The sequence below is a fragment of the Manis javanica genome, chromosome 7 (assembly GCF_040802235.1).
Source record: "Manis javanica isolate MJ-LG chromosome 7, MJ_LKY, whole genome shotgun sequence".
Lineage (NCBI taxonomy): Eukaryota > Metazoa > Chordata > Mammalia > Pholidota > Manidae > Manis > Manis javanica.
Window position 1 is genome coordinate 133,093,385 of NC_133162.1, and position 12,228 is coordinate 133,105,612.

At 41.7% G+C, this 12,228-nt stretch overlaps 1 protein-coding gene across 2 annotated transcripts in view; it reads left to right on the forward strand.

Annotated features, from left to right (window-relative positions):
- The window catches only part of B3GALT1 (beta-1,3-galactosyltransferase 1), a 485,458-nt gene extending 473,626 nt beyond the window's left edge, over positions 1 to 11,832 (forward strand). Inside the window, exons 4-5 of one of the 2 annotated variants that reach the window (XM_036996130.2) lie at positions 2 to 143; positions 6,969 to 11,832. In XM_036996130.2, the coding sequence (XP_036852025.1) occupies positions 7,196 to 8,176 (981 nt within the window). In that variant the 5' untranslated portion in view covers positions 2 to 143; positions 6,969 to 7,195 and the 3' untranslated portion in view covers positions 8,177 to 11,832. Of the gene's footprint in view, position 1 lies in introns of both variants that reach the window. The other variant, XM_073241604.1, reaches the window with a different exon arrangement.
- Positions 11,833 to 12,228: the final 396 nt, after the last annotated feature.

Genomic DNA, 12,228 nt, shown 5'->3' on the forward strand with positions numbered 1-12,228 from the left:
GAATGAAGATTCTTTGACTTCACCTACACAGCGGCTCTGAAGAAAGTCACGTGAGATCAAAACATTTTTCAGGCAGGATGTCTTCCACCCTCCTCAATGCGCTGCACTTTACTAGAAGCCGGCGTCTCCTCCAAGAGCATTTCGTAAGCGCGGGGAGTCAGCCCCTTCGCTTGCTCGCCTTTGGTTTTTCTGATTTTCTGTCTGCCTTTTATTCCTCTCTTTAAACCTGTTATAATTGGGTTTATTTTCTTTTCAACTGCTTTATCTTTTGGCACCGTGTTTTAAAGTGACTATGTGGATTTTAATGTTAAAAGCACTTTCGTAGTGCCATATGGTCTCGGTATTTAAAATTGTCTCTGAATAATAGAAATGCTGATAGTTAAAGGTAAAGCAGGAGAATTATCCTTATTCTCCAGAAAGCAAGTCAGTATCTCAAGAACTGTTGACCCCCAATATGTTGAAAAATGTGTCACAGTCCTGACTTAGTTTTCCCAACTAATTACAGTTTGGGGTTTTGTTTTTTTTCTTGAGGGGAGGAGTCAAAGGACTGTTTAAAACTATGCCCTATTCTCCATGTGGTCTTGAAAGAATCTGAACTAGCTCTTTTTTTTATTTAAAGATAAACCAAACTTTCTGTCTCTTTACATTTGTGGCTCATTCTTACTTGAATACTAATTACCAATTTTTGATCCTTTAAAAGTTGATTTACAAAAACTCAAAAACTTACCTGCTCAAATCCAGAAAATGAATGTGAAGAAATGAGGTCTTCTGAGGTGAAAAATCTCATTGCACCACATTTTGAGCAAGTGATTTTTTTGCTGTCTTTTTGTTTCTCACTAGGAAAGTAGGTGTTAAGGATGGAATTGTGTCCCCCAAAAATGAAATGTTGAGGTCCTAACCCCCAGTACTTCAGGATTTGACCTTATTTGGAAATAGGGTCTCTACAGGGGCAATCAAGTTAAAATGAGGTCAGTAGGGTAGGCCGTAATCTAATATAACTGGTGTCCTTATAAAAGGGGACATTTGGACACAGAGGCACATGCAGGGAGAACACCATGTAAAGATGAAGGCAGAGATCTGGGTGACGCATCTGTGAGCCAGGAGCACCAAAGATTGCCAGCAAATCACCAGAAGCTGGGGGCGAGGCATGGGCCAGATTCTCCCTCCAAAGGAACCAACCTGCTGACATCTTCTCAGACTCCCAGGCTCCAAAACTGGGAAACAATGCTTTTATGTTGTTTAAGCGACCCAGTTTATGGTCCTTTGCTTCAGCAGCTCTAGAAAACAAATACAGTAGATGACTGTGTCTCTAGAGCCTGAGGGCACTGCGGCAGTGGGCAAAATGGCCCCGTCTGGAGAACAAGAGGCCTAGATGATCCAAAAGACAAGAAAGGAGCAGACGCAAAAGAAAAAAGAAAAAAAAAAAAGACACTCCTAATAAAGAATTACTCCCAAAGAGCTGTGAAAATAAAGGGAAACCTCCCTGAAAGGGAGTCAGGAGGCCAGCAGGCAGAGCTGCCATGCCCTATACCGCTGGCCAATTGCTGACCCAACGGGAAGAGACATACCTTGCAAGTCTATGCTACTTCAGCCACTACTTTGCTGACCCAAGGAAGAAAGGGTGTTCTTCTGCCCCAGCAACAGCCCAGCCAGTCAGAGACTGTCACGATTTGGCCAATGAGAAGCCACAATGCTTTGAGCTCTCAGTTCATTCAATGGGCTTTTGTCTATAACCGTCCCACCCAACATTGCCATTACCTCTGTAAAAGAGCATTTGTATCCTTTGTTCTCTGGACTTGCCTGTGGTTTTGCCATAACTTGTTTGTCCTGAATTATATTCTTTACTATTCCCAAATGAACCCATTTTTACTGTTTAAATAATTGACAGTTTTTAGTTTCAAGGTTAACAGAGCCAAGCAAAGAAGCAAACCCAGTTAAAGACCCAACGACTGAACTGGAGACAACAAGGCATTCTGTGCTCACCTCCAATGTCACCCCTCAGAGAATGGTCACTTTCCCTACAGTAGCCTCTCTCTCCCCTCCCACCTCTGTTCAGTCTCTATCCCACTATCCCACTTCATTTACATCATGACACTTATCACTACCTGAAATTATTTTTGCATTCATTTATCATGCATTTATTTTCTGCCCTCCTTTCCTAGAAAATAAGTTCCCATCTATCTTCCCGGCTTGTAGAATATCTAACAGATGTTCAGAACATCTCTGATGAACAAATGAAGCAGATTTGAAAATCCAAGGGAAATCAGAACTTGGAGATATCATAGTCCTTAAGACACCAGACTGTGGAAGGGGCCCCTGTAGCTTTGGCCGTGGGTGGAGGGCAGCTGGAATGGTTGCCACTGATGGACCGTAATGGGGAAGGATGTGAACTTGCCACCCCAAACTGTACACAATTCACCCAGGAGACACTACCCCCTTGCTCCTAGGACTTCCCTCTAGCCATACAAGAAAAGAATTTTGCAAATTTGTGCGCTTTTCTTTTTAATACATTACTCAAAAGACAATCCACCATGCAATTTCTAGGAGAAACATGTGCCTTTTAAATTGAAAATCCTGCCCCATTAACTTCCTGAAAGGTGAAGGTAGATAGTAACTGAAGGGTTCTGTGAATGAGGAACTCTTTGATACAGTATGGCCCCTGGGGGAGAAATCTTTCAAGTGTTCTAGTTGAACGTTTCTGTTTGGCAGGATCTGTAGTTAATGGATGACAAGTTGGTGTGTCATCAGTGTCTGTGCTTGTGGTAGGACTGCTAAAAGGAATGACAAATGTTCTATGTGCAACTTTCTATTTTACTGATACATTAATGTGTCTGTAAAATATGATTTTTTTTTCATCTTGTAAAACTATAAGAAACCTCCAGAGGATTCTGCCCTGTGACACCTCAGCTCCTTCCCCAGAACTTTGCAGCTGACTTAACTTTCTTTGCTTTTTAATGTAACTTTAGCTTTGAGTTTTCCAAAAAGAATACAATTCTTTGGCAGGAAAATCCATACAGTGTAGTCACTACACCAAAAAACTGACAGCCATCCTGTATTTTGTGAAGACTTGATTAATATATGTGCCCCGAATCCCGGATGGTGAGCTGATGAACTGCCGTAATCCCTTCATCCCAGTAGAACCTGTTCTTTGTATCGTAAACACCAGCTGCCCTGGCAGCGCCCTTTCCCCAGGAGCTCAAAGGATTGGCGATGATCATTAATACCCATAATGTATGTGGAGATAAAATAGGTATTTTTGCCGTTCTTTTGTTCTTAAGGGCACTGATGCACAGAAAGCCACATAGCGAATCAGGAGCACTCAGGGAGCAAATGGAGACATCGGCCCATTAGCAACCACTTCTGCCAACACATATGAAATTGCTCTTTAGAATTAAATTTATCATGCTACTCTCTCTTGTCTTTTCTTATATTACTATTTCTGGTCCAGAGGCATATTTCTGTACTTGTTTGGCCACCTGAGAAATCTGTATTGTCAGCAGAAAGTAGATTTTTAGCACCCCTTGCTGGAGGTCCGCATAATCCTTGGCCTCTCTTCAGATGCTAGACTAGTTCCTTTTCCGAATCCAAATCCTCTGTTTTGGTGGTCACTAGTGACTAAGATGTGCAACTACACCTATCTTTCTTCTCATGTGAAAAAAAAGTCAACAGTGATTCAGTGTGTGTGTGTGTGTGCGTGCGTGTGTGTGTTTCTGGACTTCAGAGAAGGGAACTACAAGGTGTTTCTGAACCTCTTCAACAGCTGCCACTCTCCCAGCAACTTCAAGGTTTAAGGGGCTCTTTGCAAATCACCATGTTTTGATGATCAAGGATGCCCAGTATGGTGTAGTATTATGGTGTGTAGCAAACCAGAATAAACTAGAATAAAAACTAAAGCAACAGACACACATCTAAGAAAGTAAACATTTGGACCACCGGGAGAAGAGCAGCCTGAGGTGCACCCTGCCACCCTGGGCTTTCCCACGCAAGATTTTACCTGTTGTCCTAACAGGCCTTAGAAAGCTGGGGATGAACACTGACCTAGTGACTCACTAGCTGTGTGATTTTGAGCAAGCTCTTTAATATCTCTGAGTTTCCATTCTCTCATCCATAAAGTAGAGAAAACACCTCTCTTATAACACTGTAAGGAACGGAACTCTATAAAATAATGGCATATAACACAGCACATAGCACAGGGCCCAGTGTATCATACGCATTTTTAAATAAGTCCGGCAATAGCAATGGTGAGAAGTAGCATGTTTGTTAGCTGTCTAGGAAAGAATGCTCATTCTTCTTTGAAAAGTGTTAATAAAGACGTAAACTTTATTCATGCTCTTACCATTTCTCTTGTATTTCTCCCTCTTTCTAAAATTCTTTCAAAATCTCCCAGACAATCTGCTTTATGGAGTCCCTTCCCCCAGAAAATCACACTGAAAGGGATCAGATGAAATAAGGTGTCCATCGATCCTTCTGGCGCGTAGAGCTGTGAGAGAGAGAAATCCTTGACACAGAAGAAGTAATTGCTATTGAAATCCGCGGACAGGTCTCAGGGGAGGTTAAAATCCTACCTTACAACCTTTAGATCGCAAAGACGGGCAACAGCTCCTCAGCTCAGACCAGTTTCTAAGCACCACTCGGCATCTGAGCCTTGCCTGTCTTCATAGCCCCCAAACCTCACCACCCCCACCCTGCTCCCCATCACCCTGTCTTCCTCCTTTACTCTACTATTTGCAGTCCTGGCACACACCATGCTCTCATTTTATGCCTTTGCATATGCTGTTCCTATGCCTGAACTGCCAGCCCTCCTCTAGATAATTCATGCTTGTCCTTGAAGTTCGAGCTTAGATAACTTTTCTGAACCTCTCTTGCATCCTCCCCAAGACAGCCTCCTTGTTTGACTCTGGGGTCCGACTCACGCTGCAGTCTATGGGAATGGCACCCTCTCGGGTGTACTGTGCAGAGCCTGCAGGTCTGGACCTGGTTCCCCCGCACGCTGGCCGCCAGCCCACAGTTCCTGTGCACTCCGGTAGCCTCCTGATGGGAACTCTAACCCCACTGCTTTCATCACGGACATGAAGTCTCTCCTCCTAGACCATGAGTTCTTTGAGAATAGTATGGTTTCTATTTCTGTTTTTCCCTTGAATATGCTGTTAATCCTCCACCAAGAGCTTGATCAGTGACTCCAGGAGAGATGGCGTGAGCCTCTTCCTGGTGACACTTTCTGGTAGTCTTTTACAGCTTAGTAATAGGTGGTCCATGACTTAGTAGGAGTATGAAAGGCGACAGGAGCTGTGTGCTGACAATGGCAGATGGCGTGAGAATCAAACGCCAGGCGAGGACGCTGGTGGGGCGCCTCTGGTTCCTCGTACCAGCTGGGGACGCACATCCCGTGGAATTCAAGTGGAGCCGATGTCTGTATTTCCGAAGCAGAGAAGCCCTGTTCTGAACTCTCTTTCTGATTTCTCTCCCCATCTTTTGCTGACTCTTTAAAGTTCCAAAGCTTGCTGCACTTACATCCTTCTCTTTATCCTTAGAGCAGAAATTTCCTCCTGAAGGCCCAGGATACTGGGGCCTGTGTTTAGAGAATACTGCGTTTGGGTTAGACAAAGGCCTGACTGCGCCTAGAGTCAAGCCGCTTGAAGCCACTCTAATATTCATTTTGTTGGAATCATAACCACACTGAGTCATTGCTGGTCTCGTACGGATCATATATTCACAGTCAGCTCTTGGCTTCAACACGAGGGTGTATATTATCTCTGCTGTTGCCTTTCCTGTCTTTTCATTTCATTATGAGTATTGTGCTTTCAATACTCATAGGATGATTTTCAATCTATAATCCCAGTTAAATTCTTTCAACACAGTCTGTACGTTTAAACACATACTTTCCTTTACGGCAGACTTTGTGCCATTGATTGCCATCATCTGCTCTGTCTGTCTTCCAGGACAACTACACTTTGCTCTGAGAAGGAAGAGACAATTTTTTAACATGAACAGACTTTGTAACCTGGCCTGCATTTGTAACTGACTTGATATCAGCTAAGTTCTAGAAAGGATTAGTGCCCTGAAGGACAACTTTTTTATTTGGACACCAATTAAAGTGCTTGGTCACATCTCCATTGCGTTATGGTCCCCAAGCTCAATTCTCTCTCTTATTATTCTCTTGCTGTGTTTATTATAGACACGTGTAACTAAATGAGAAGAATTAAAAGGGGCCAGCATCATCTCATCCAGGGAACATAACTGAACTGTGGAAAACCGCAGAAAACCATACCGTCTAGATCAACTCCAAGTTAATGCCGCAGCTATCTGAGAGGACATGCGGGTGATGCTCTGAAGGCATGAGGGTCAGGGTATTCTCCACATGAAGCCTCAGAGAGAACTGAGGACTAGGAACAAACATTCCTGCCAGCCAAAGTGAGGGAAAAGTAGGGAATTACTTCTAAGTCAGAGCCACGAGAGACCATTTTAGCAGAGATTGTCCAGTGGTCAAGGCAGTTTCAAATACAGGGCTAGAGAAAGCAGAGATGTTGAGAAATGATTACTTCATCAGAATCAAGCAAGCAAAAACTCAGACCTGGAAAAATGGAACAGAGATAGGAGGCCGTGGGGAAGACTTTCCTGATTAAAAGAAGACTTTAGTGTCAGAAAGTGTTTAACCGCCAAGAAGGCCCCTTTGTGCAGAAGGGGAAACTTTAAATTACTCATGTTCAGTGTACGTCATATTCATCTAGAGTTTATAATCGATATACTTGTTGACTGGGTATCAATATATAAATAAACAACTTCTATGCAGAAGAGAAGAAAGAGGATGGTTGTGTTGGGGAGTTTTCAGCACTGATGGAAATGAATGATTATGTTTATTTTAGTCATCCTGTTTATAAAGTCATCATTTATACCCTTATTGTGTTTAGTTGAGGATGTAAAATGATGAAATAAATCTGAAAGACAACTGTACTTTATTAATTTTGCAGAGTTAAGAGGAAGACTTATGAGGCATGGAAACTTCCATCAGGTTTGGGAGAACGTAGAGGGAATGCAGAGACGCCAGACTGCTGCTGAGACCCACGGACAGTTCCGCACTCATGCGTCTGTCGAACTTTACAATTTATTAGCACTATGCTGCCTCTGCAAGATGAAAAGAAATTAATGCCAAGAAGGCATATTCTTCAGCATTTGGAATAGACGTGCCCGCAAAACAATGGCTTCAAAGGTCTCCTGTCTGTATGTTTTGACAGTTGTGTGCTGGGCCAGCGCTCTCTGGTACCTGAGTGTAACTCGACCCACTTCTTCCTACACTGGCTCCAAGCCATTCAGCCACCTAACAGTTGCCAGGAAAAACTTCACATTTGGCAACATAAGAACCCGACCTATAAACCCACATTCTTTTGAATTTCTTATAAATGAACCTAACAAATGTGAGAAAAACATTCCTTTCCTTGTCATCCTCATCAGCACCACCCACAAAGAATTCGACGCCCGCCAGGCAATCCGAGAGACGTGGGGGGATGAGAACAACTTTAAAGGGATCAGGATAGCCACTCTGTTTCTCCTGGGCAGGAACGCCGACCCTGTCCTCAATCAGATGGTGGAACAGGAGAGCCAGATCTTCCATGACATCATCGTGGAAGACTTCATTGACTCCTACCATAACCTTACCCTCAAAACATTAATGGGGATGAGATGGGTGGCCACTTTTTGTTCAAAAGCCAAGTATGTCATGAAAACAGACAGTGACATTTTTGTAAACATGGACAACCTTATTTATAAACTATTAAAACCCTCCACCAAGCCAAGAAGAAGGTATTTTACTGGCTATGTCATCAACGGAGGACCCATCCGGGATGTCCGCAGTAAGTGGTACATGCCAAGGGATTTGTACCCTGACAGCAACTACCCGCCATTCTGTTCAGGGACTGGCTATATCTTTTCGGCTGATGTGGCTGAACTCATTTACAAGACCTCACTCCACACAAGGCTGCTGCACCTTGAAGATGTATACGTGGGACTGTGTCTCCGCAAACTGGGTATACATCCTTTTCAGAACAGTGGCTTCAATCACTGGAAAATGGCCTACAGTTTGTGTAGGTATCGCCGAGTTATCACGGTGCATCAAATCTCCCCAGAAGAAATGCACAGGATCTGGAATGACATGTCAAGCAAGAAACATCTCAGATGTTAAAATTTTTACCGATGTAAATACGTTTCTTTTCTTTTTTAAGAAATGGGGCCTAGAATGTTGATATTTTACAGGTGTCACCAGGGAAAACGTAAAGGGGTTTTTTAAAAAGGTTTTTTCTTCCTGCCCCTAGTTGCTTTCTTGTATTACCTATTTACAAATGTTCGGCTCTGGTCATAGAAACAATACATGAGTTAGAAGGGCCAGATTTCATTCTCGAGTCCTGAGGCATTGCATTTATCTCAAAAAGCCAACTTCCTGAAAACTGCTAGGATTTATATACTGTGCATCTGAGATAAAAATCTGGTTCTGGGAAACTGAAATTCAAGGAATATCTTCAAATCATCTCTGCAAAAATAAATAAATAAGAAATTACTCTTTTCCAAAAACAGTTCAGAAAGAATGCACAATCAGGAAGACACACTGGATCATTAATACTGCGTGTGCTATTATTACACTGAATTTTTACATATCTTGCCAGGTAGTATGTATAGCATTTACAGTTCCATCAAGAAATGAACTTAGTACTGGCAGGGCAGCTCCAGTTGAATAGAAATTTAAACTTGGGAACCAAAATTCCATATATTTGGAAGACAGTGCTATCTGCTCATGCAAGGATCAAACCTGGTCAGCCGGTGGAAGGTATATAAAAAGCTACTTAACGAAATAAATGAGAATTTTTTTTGCTCTTTCAGAATAACCTGGTATCTCCAAGGAGACTTAGCCAAATGTAATCTCACTGCTTCCCTCCATACAATGTCATTAAATGCAGTTTACACTTTCTGGCTTAGGCGAGCGCATGTACAGTGAAGTTGGTAGGAGGGCAGAACAATAAATCACACAGAGAAGGTACAAATTAACATAAGCTGAGCCACAGTATAAGATGCCCCTCCCCACACATTTGCAAGGCACGTGAGAAATTCTTCTAACCAGTACCAATGTTATTGAATGATTTGGCCCTACAGTTGGTAGATACAATGTTCTTTAGCATCTGAAACATCCAAGTACCTCTAGCAGCAATGCTATTCGGTGGTGTTCTGAAGGCTCTGTGATTAACATTCATGGAAGGAAAGGTGGGGAAGCTTGGATTCATGTTCTGTTGATGCCATCAGGCTTGGGTCATATGAGCAGGCATCTTAACCTTGCTGTACTTCAATATGCTCATTTATCAAATGGTTAGAAAACACCTACCTCACAGGTGCTGTGAGGACACATCAAATCAGCTAAGTTAGTTTAAAAGGTGCTACATAATGCAAAAAGTATCACGCATTATGCTAAATGCTAAAATAATTACATCATTGCAATGATGGTCCTCAGTAGTCGTAACATCACCTTAATATAAAACCTGCCAAAATAAAGATAAAATCTGAACTAAGTGCACCTGACTATTCTAAGACTTTGACCCTTCCTTGGATATGTTAGATGTTTAGGGAAGCTTCAATTTCTCTGTCATTTCTTCTGGTTTCAGTGAGTAAGTTGGCACTTTGGTGTGTTGCCTTGACATCCCAGTGTGCTTATAGTGAAGGCAGCTTGCCTTTCTTTGAGGAGCCTCTGGCTGGGGTATATTATGGTAATTCAAGCACATGCTTTGCGTATAGATGCATATAGAATCAAGTCAACTTAGATCTCGGGATGCATTTGATCTTGAATTCTCAGTAAGAACTTTCAGGACCAGGGGAGTGAGTCCACCTCTATCACAAGAATAGGCATTCAGTGTACCCAGCCATCACTCGTCTCCCACCGTTCCTTCCTTAGAAAACTTCTGTGTATTTTCATTCAAAGAAAGCCCCACAACTGAAAGAGTATACTTTATTTTTAACCTGACCTTTGGAAGTTTCCCTAGTAGTTGATAGCAAACAGACAAACAAACGGAAGTGGTGGCCTATTTCTTACAAACACTGGATTTCTTGTCCTCAGCACAAAAACCCAGTTTGAGACAGGCCTTCCTCTCCCTTACTACAGCCTTTGTAGAGCTTCTGGGGTGGATCAGAAAGCAGCAATAGTCAGCCTGAGGAGAGACAGATCAGCCTAAAGTGAACCACCCTCTGACCCCCAACCCCCAACTGCTGTGAGTTCCAGTCCCTGGAAAAGTCTTGTGATTTTGTACGTGGTTCACTTTTCAGTTGTATAACCTGATCAGGCCTGTGTCTCATGCTAACATCTTGCATTTACCTTATGCTCAATCAAGCCACCCTCAGTGTCAAGGAATTGCACATTACCAACATCGTATATGTATATCTATGAATTGTTTGTGTGTGTGTACATTATGAATAGAGCCCTAAACTTAAAAAGGAACACAGATCAGAGAATCACATGTCTTAAAGAACTATTGCCCAACTTTTTTATGCTAGGTAATGCCCATGTGACAAACATGTAAATATTCAGCAAAGACCCATATGTATATATTTTAAGGGTATTTTCTTTCCTTCTCCCCAGCTGTACGTATAGCTAGAATCTGCTTGCTATGTACATTTTCTTCTGCATGGAGTTCGGTGAGGCAAGGCCATTTGTCCAGTGTTTCAATAGCCTAAAGCATGTTTGCCCTTTGTTTTTTGAATGTTCAAAAAATATTGACGTCAAGTGATCAGGAAAAAAAAAAAGCTCTAACTTTCTACTTTTGTTAATTTCATAACATTGGCCAAATTATGGTTTCTAATGTCTGTTAAACCATTGTTTTATTTATTATCATTTCTCTGCCATAAAATAATGTTTCAGACAGTATTGTACAAGGAGTCATTCAGACTGTGTTTACCAAACCTGACTGTCCCCCAACTATTTTGTTCCTTATGCAACACAACAAAATGTATCAGTAAGTAACGTCTGTATTCTTCAAGTTTCTTTGTTAAATTTATTTTCAGTGGCCAGTTTGTGTGGCATTGTGTCTTTTTTATTGGAGCCAATGCCAGTTTCAGTACATGAGATTGTACTTTAAATAACCAAAATCAAGAAGTGAAGATAGCTTTCGATTTGGATTACATTCAGACGAACAAAACCCTTTTCTGTAATATGACATGGGGAAAACAAACTGTGCAGAGAAGCTAAAGAAAGAGTTTTTCAATCAAATCTCTCCTAGCAAAAGACAATGGAGCATTTACTTAAAGGGTCTGGGATTCATTTTCTACCTTTCCTAGTATGTGGGGTTAGCTGGGCAGCGAGGGGTGGGGGGATTGATTATGTCATTTCTCTGTCAAAGTGCAGATAGTTTTTATGAGCAACAAAGTAACTTGTGAATGAAAGAAGTAATTTACTTGAAACGCTTGTTGATTGATGATAACTGACATTTAGGTATATCGTTGTATAGGAATGATTGTATTTATGTATTTATTTGTCAAAATTGTACATACTATTTCGCCAAATGTAATTGTCTGTAAAAGCGCACTCTCCAGGTTTGTAGTACCTTTAGGGTTACATGGGTTGCCAGTCAAGCTGCTAATCAGAATACTATTTTTTGAACCAATGTTATAAAACTGAAAAATGACAAACAGATGCTGAAGATGTCTTTACATTCAGTTTCCTCACCTTCCTCTTGAAATGTAAATTGTTGAGAGAGAAAGCACGATGCTTCTCTCAGATGTACAAGCCCATCTGTCATGAGGAAGATTGTGGTTCCATAAAGCTGATTTTTTAACCATGGGACAAATAAAAAGAAGGAGAACATATTTTCACTTTGCTTCTTTTCTGAATGAATCTCTTTGGTAAGATATGATCATTAAAATTAGCCAATGACCTGTCATTTATCATTAACCTTCTCCACAACCTCAATTTAAGTAATAGTTCAAACCCTTCAGAGTTCATCTGTAAGAGCCCAGGGCAACTTAACAGTCAACTCAGAGATGATTTCATCTGGTAGACCATGGGCTACTCCGGGAGTTAAGAAACTGATATCTCCCTTGGCCCTTGATGCCCTCAGGAAAGTCTCTGTGCTAAATTCTACAGATTGAACATGCCAACAGATGGCAATTGAGAGAGCCATTGGTAACGCCATTGATAATTGGAGAATTAGGATGTTAAATCTAAGGCAAAAGTGTCGTTCTTATGTTTCACCCACATATATC